General features: G+C 55.4%; 1 protein-coding gene across 1 annotated transcript in view; it reads left to right on the top strand.

Annotated features, from left to right (window-relative positions):
- Positions 1-1,819, top strand: part of VOLCADRAFT_118846 (uncharacterized protein) — a gene marked incomplete at both ends in the record, with an annotated part of 6,498 nt that extends 4,679 nt beyond the window's left edge. Inside the window, 4 exons of the mRNA XM_002954738.1 lie at positions 193-301; positions 571-642; positions 1,310-1,480; positions 1,727-1,819. Coding sequence (XP_002954784.1) covers positions 193-301; positions 571-642; positions 1,310-1,480; positions 1,727-1,819 — 445 coding nt within the window. The remainder of the gene's footprint in view (positions 1-192; positions 302-570; positions 643-1,309; positions 1,481-1,726) is intronic.
- Between the last annotated feature and the right edge of the window lie 3,115 nt (positions 1,820-4,934).

Below are 4,934 nucleotides of genomic sequence, written 5' to 3'. Positions count from 1 at the left end.
GTAGGGGATTGCTAGTCTGTCACTTGACCGTTCTTGCCGTCATTTCCCCTTCCCGTGCTCTGCGACCATCCCTCCCTCCCTCCCCCTTTCCTCTCCCTCTTCCCTCCCTCCCTCTCCCCCCTCCCTCTCCCCCCTTCCTCTCCCCCTCCCTCAACTCGCTTCCTCCCTCTCTTTCTCCCCCTTACCCCCCAGGGTTTTAGAGCACGGCTCCCACACGTACCTGTCACGGCCCAGCGGCACCCTCGCCTACCTGTCCCCGGAGATGGTCACGTCGTACCGCCAGTCAGCGGCGGCGGACCAGGTACGGCACTGCTGCTGCTGCTGCTGCTGTTACACTCGGCTGCGGCAACCCTGCGGAATTACGGCGTGAAGGAAGCTGTGAAGAGGCCCCCCCAGGGGCAATTCAACCTCAATCAATTTGCTTTCCCTCACTGGTCACCTTCTTCCCACCTTCCCACCTTCTTCCCACCTTCCCACCTCCTTCCCACCTTCTTCCCACCTTCTTCCCACCTTCTTCCCACCTTCCCTCCTCATCCTCCTCCGCCTGACACCTTGCTTTCCTTCTCGCAGTACGCGTTCGGTTTACTGGTGTGGGAGGTCGTCACCACACAGCCGCTCTTCCGAGGACTCAAAACTCCGCAGGTGAGGCTGAGCTGAGCTGAGCTGAGCTGAGCTGGGGTGTAACGGTTTTATTTGGGGTTATTATGTTTTTAACTGTGTGATTAAGCGAGAGCGTGTTTCAGGGTGAGGCGGGGTGCGGGCAGTTTCGGGGTATGCGTTTGGAGTGGCGGAAGCGGGCCCCCCGGGGTCGCCTCCCCCCCACCCGGGCGTTTCACTTCCGGATACCCCCACGGGTCGATGACTTTATCGCTAAGAGCTTCAGCCATTTCGGACTTTCCGGGACTACGGACGCCCCGGCAGCTGTTTTTTGAAATCCTCGCACATGATTTCCCCTCCCCCCCTCGTCTTGCCGTCATTGCTCTCCTAAGAAGGGAGGAGGTGGTTTTATTAGATGAAGTGCTCTCCTCCAAAGATGAGATGCTCGGCTGTACATACATACATACACACATATGTACATACATACCAAGCTCTCGCGGCCCACACTGTAATCTAAGTCATACATACATACATACATACATACATACATACATACATACATACATACATACATACATACATACATACATACATACATAGTACATACATAGTACATACATAGTACATACATAGTACATACATAGTACATACATAGTACATACATAGTACATTCCTACATTCCTAGTCACAATGCATTCCTACCTGTATACAGATGCTGTACGCCAAGACCCACAACGCCGACTGGCAGCACCTGGTCTGGCCGACCTGGTGCCCCGAGGAGGTGCGGTCCCTGGCCCGGCGGTGCGCCGACCACCACCCGGCGGCGCGGCTCACTGCGGTGGAGGCCCGGGAGCAGCTGGAGGCCTTGAGGGTGCATTACCAGGTGGGGGGTTTGTCGGGGTCGGGCGGGGCCTTGTCGGGGTCGGGGGGGCCCTGAAAGGCGGGTGTATAGCCCCACATACCCACCCGCACTTTCGCATCCCAGCTGTGCAGTTTTGCAATCCTGGTAGTATGTATGTATGTATGTATGTATGTATGCTGAATTGAATCCGTTCTCGTGTCGGGGTTTTGTCGTTCCCCATACATCCGCTCCCCCCCCTCGTCCCCCCGTATCCCCTCGCCCGGTTAGAGCTTACTGTCCGGGGGCCGGAGCTCATCGGGTGGCGGCGCTGCTGGTGGCGCTGCTGGTGGTGTTGGGGGCGCTGCTGGTGGCGGTTGTTAAGTAATTTCTGGGGCTGGACAGGTTCGCCAGGCTGCCGTCGTGTCCGTGGACGAGCAACCTGGGCTGATGGCGACTGCGGCTGCGGCGACTGCGGCTGCGGCGACGGCATCATCACCACCACCAGCACCATCATCATCACAAGTATCACCGTCACCACCACCACAATCATCATCATCATCATGACTACGCACCTCGCCCTTCAAACAGAATATAAACAGAATTAAATTAATATGTAGCATATTTACCGACCCCATAAAGGAGTTGATATCGCTCGGGGGTTTCCACACAACACATATCTGGGAAACTTGCGACGGCTCCCGGGGGGGGGAGAAGGGACGGGAGCCTTTGCGCCCGACACGGTTTTTTTGTGGCGCGTTTGCGGGTCGCAGTCCCCGCCCCACATGTACGTGACACTCAACCGGCATATGGAACCCTCCCCTCCCCTTCCCCACACCGCAAAAACACACCACGCACACACACGCACTTACATACATACATATCCTCGTGCACGCGGTGATGAGTGAAGCGAATCTCGTGACAACCGGCGAGCGATGAAGAGGGAGGAGAGCCTTGTACTGTGTCCCGCACTGCCATGCTAGGTCGTGTTTTTGCTGCCGGGTACTGACTGACTGCTTGCATAAACGCCAGTGTGTTTATAGGCGCGTATGTACGTGTGTATGTATGTACGTATAAATGTAAGGCGCGGACGAACGGAATGTGTCCGTGTAAGGCGTCTGGTTGTCGGTACTTTGACGATTCTTCTTGTTTCAGCTGGCTTGTGTTCGTGTGTATGTATGTTTCTATGTGCGTATATGAGTTCTTATGTGTATGGATTTGGTTGCGCGAACGAGTTTTTGTCGAAGCTTGAGGTTTTATCGTCATACCCCCCTTGAGATGAGAGGGCCTTACGTCCCCCCTGGAATCCCCCTTCAGTCCCGTAGTGCCTCGCATTGTGTGTATGTACGTCTCGCGTATGTCTGTCGTGTTTTGCTGAACTACGGAACGGCGGCGCGGGCGGGAGATTGCGAGGGTATGGACACACGAGCGGCTTCCTTATTGAAGGAAGAGGAGGCCTCGTTGGGTGTACTGATGTTGCTGCTGCTGTTGGTGTTGGTGTTGTTATTTTTACAGAGTGGGAGGCTTCTGGGCCACTTGTGCCAATGTGTCATATGGTTCCAGAAGCCAAGGCTTATTCTACAGGGCGAATAGGGTGGGTGCTACACACACACCTCTTCAGGCCGTTCGTTGCGCGTCCCGTGCGTACTGCATTGGAAGCGTACTGCACTGTACTGCACTGCATTTTGCACCGATTGAGAGACACACATACATACGTACGGGTGCGCATTCCACGTGCCCCTAATCGTTGGGTGGGTGGAGTGGGTATATACGGGTTTGGGCGCGCTTTTGCTACCTTGCTATGTCGATCCGGGCCTTGTGCTGGCCAGGGGCACCTAGCCGTGTACCCCAACGGGAACGACCGCCCCGAAGCACTATCCTTCTTGTGGTGGGAGGAGAGGGGCGTGAGGGGCCACTATCCCCTCCTGCTCGACCGCATGTGTGTGTGTTTGTATGTATGTTGAGAGGCGTTGTGCGCGGCGCGTGACACGGGTGACCGATGCATGTGAACCGATCTACTCGGCGGGCGCCATGTGACGCTTGTATTATGCACAAACTGCGCCGCGCGGCGCGCCGTGCCTCTTTTATTACTGATTATGCAACTGCTGCTGCTGCTGCTGATGATGATGATGATAGTTATAGCGCAGGTGGTGATGGCAACATTGTAAAGGTGACATGGGACAGCGGGCGGTTGTTTAGATGTGTGCTCAGGGGCCGCGGGCGACATGTAACGACTGGCCCGCGATGGCGGGCAGGGGGGAAGGTGACGGTGCGTCAACCGCCTTCCATAATTCATGGGACGAGAGGTTGGTCTTTTGGCGTTGAGCGTTGCGAGTGCTGGACTTCGCACCTCCCGCAGGTCGGTGGATTCCTTATAGAGGGGCAGCAGGTTGCCCGGGGCCCGGCCCTTTTGATTGAGTCTTCGCGAATTCTGCAGAGTTCTGCAGAGTCTGCAGAGTTTGATTAATGGGCAAAATGAAGGCCTCTGCGTGTTCACCGTTCGCTGCCTGCTCAGCTCAGTCCTGGACGGCCTCTCTGATGACCGAATAGGGTTTCGGAGTAGGCTTTTTTTTCCGTTTTTCGTTTCTTCGGGGAGCGGCAGCTGCAGCTGGACTGACAGCGCGTGTGCGCTGTTGCTGAAAAAAAACATGATGCGTATCGTTTTGTACAATAGCCTTATTTGCTTTGGTTTGTTTAATTTTGCATTGGACTGCCTTGATATTGTTGGCTTGCGTTATTTGCGTTGTAATGTAGGTGACTGGCTGGCTGACAGGATTGTGCTACTGAGACTCCGAGGGCGGGGATCCGGGGTTCCATTTTTTTTGCTTGCATGCTGTGAGGGGCCCGCCCGCTTTATACACCGTCCTTATTTGTTACAGCGGATCCCGAACGGGTCGAGTGCGTCAGCACAACAGTGTGGGTCCTATATTCGTTCAGAACGCGATTGTTACAGTGGACCACGAACGGGTCGAGTGCAGCGACCCTAGGAACGCCTCCCGCACAACACTGTGGGCTTTAGGGTGGGCCAAAAAGAACTCGGCCAGGCCGTACTAACTTCACTGTTACAGTGGACCCCTACATTCGTTCAGCCGATGCGCGGTCTGAAGTTGATGGACGACAAGCACACACACGTATGGGCGACTCGTTGAAGCATCCAAGAACCACCGCCGATCGAGCAGCCTGTCAATCCGCGACAATGCGTACCTTCCCCCTCCAGCTTGCCGCCTCCCCGAGGTCCGTTCAGCGCTGCGTTACCACTTGCCAGTTGAGGCCAAGCTTGACTCATGCACCTCCCATCTCCTTCGTCCCTTCAAGCTGCAAGTTGATTGATATGATCGGCGTTTCCGACAACCATTTTTGAGCACCACTTAAATGTTGCAGCACGTGAGCCGCGAGAAGGTAAAAGACACGTCCGACATGGTTCTTACAAGTTAAAATCACCTGACTCGCTTCACAGCCACCTTTTGTCCCCTTTGGCGGGATATGCCGCTAACGCCCA

This window comes from Volvox carteri (assembly GCF_000143455.1).
Source record: "Volvox carteri f. nagariensis unplaced genomic scaffold VOLCAscaffold_45, whole genome shotgun sequence".
NCBI classification, from domain to species: Eukaryota; Viridiplantae; Chlorophyta; class Chlorophyceae; order Chlamydomonadales; family Volvocaceae; genus Volvox; species Volvox carteri.
The sequence above is the reverse complement of the archived record's forward strand: the minus strand, read 5'-3'. Positions and strand labels throughout refer to the sequence as shown.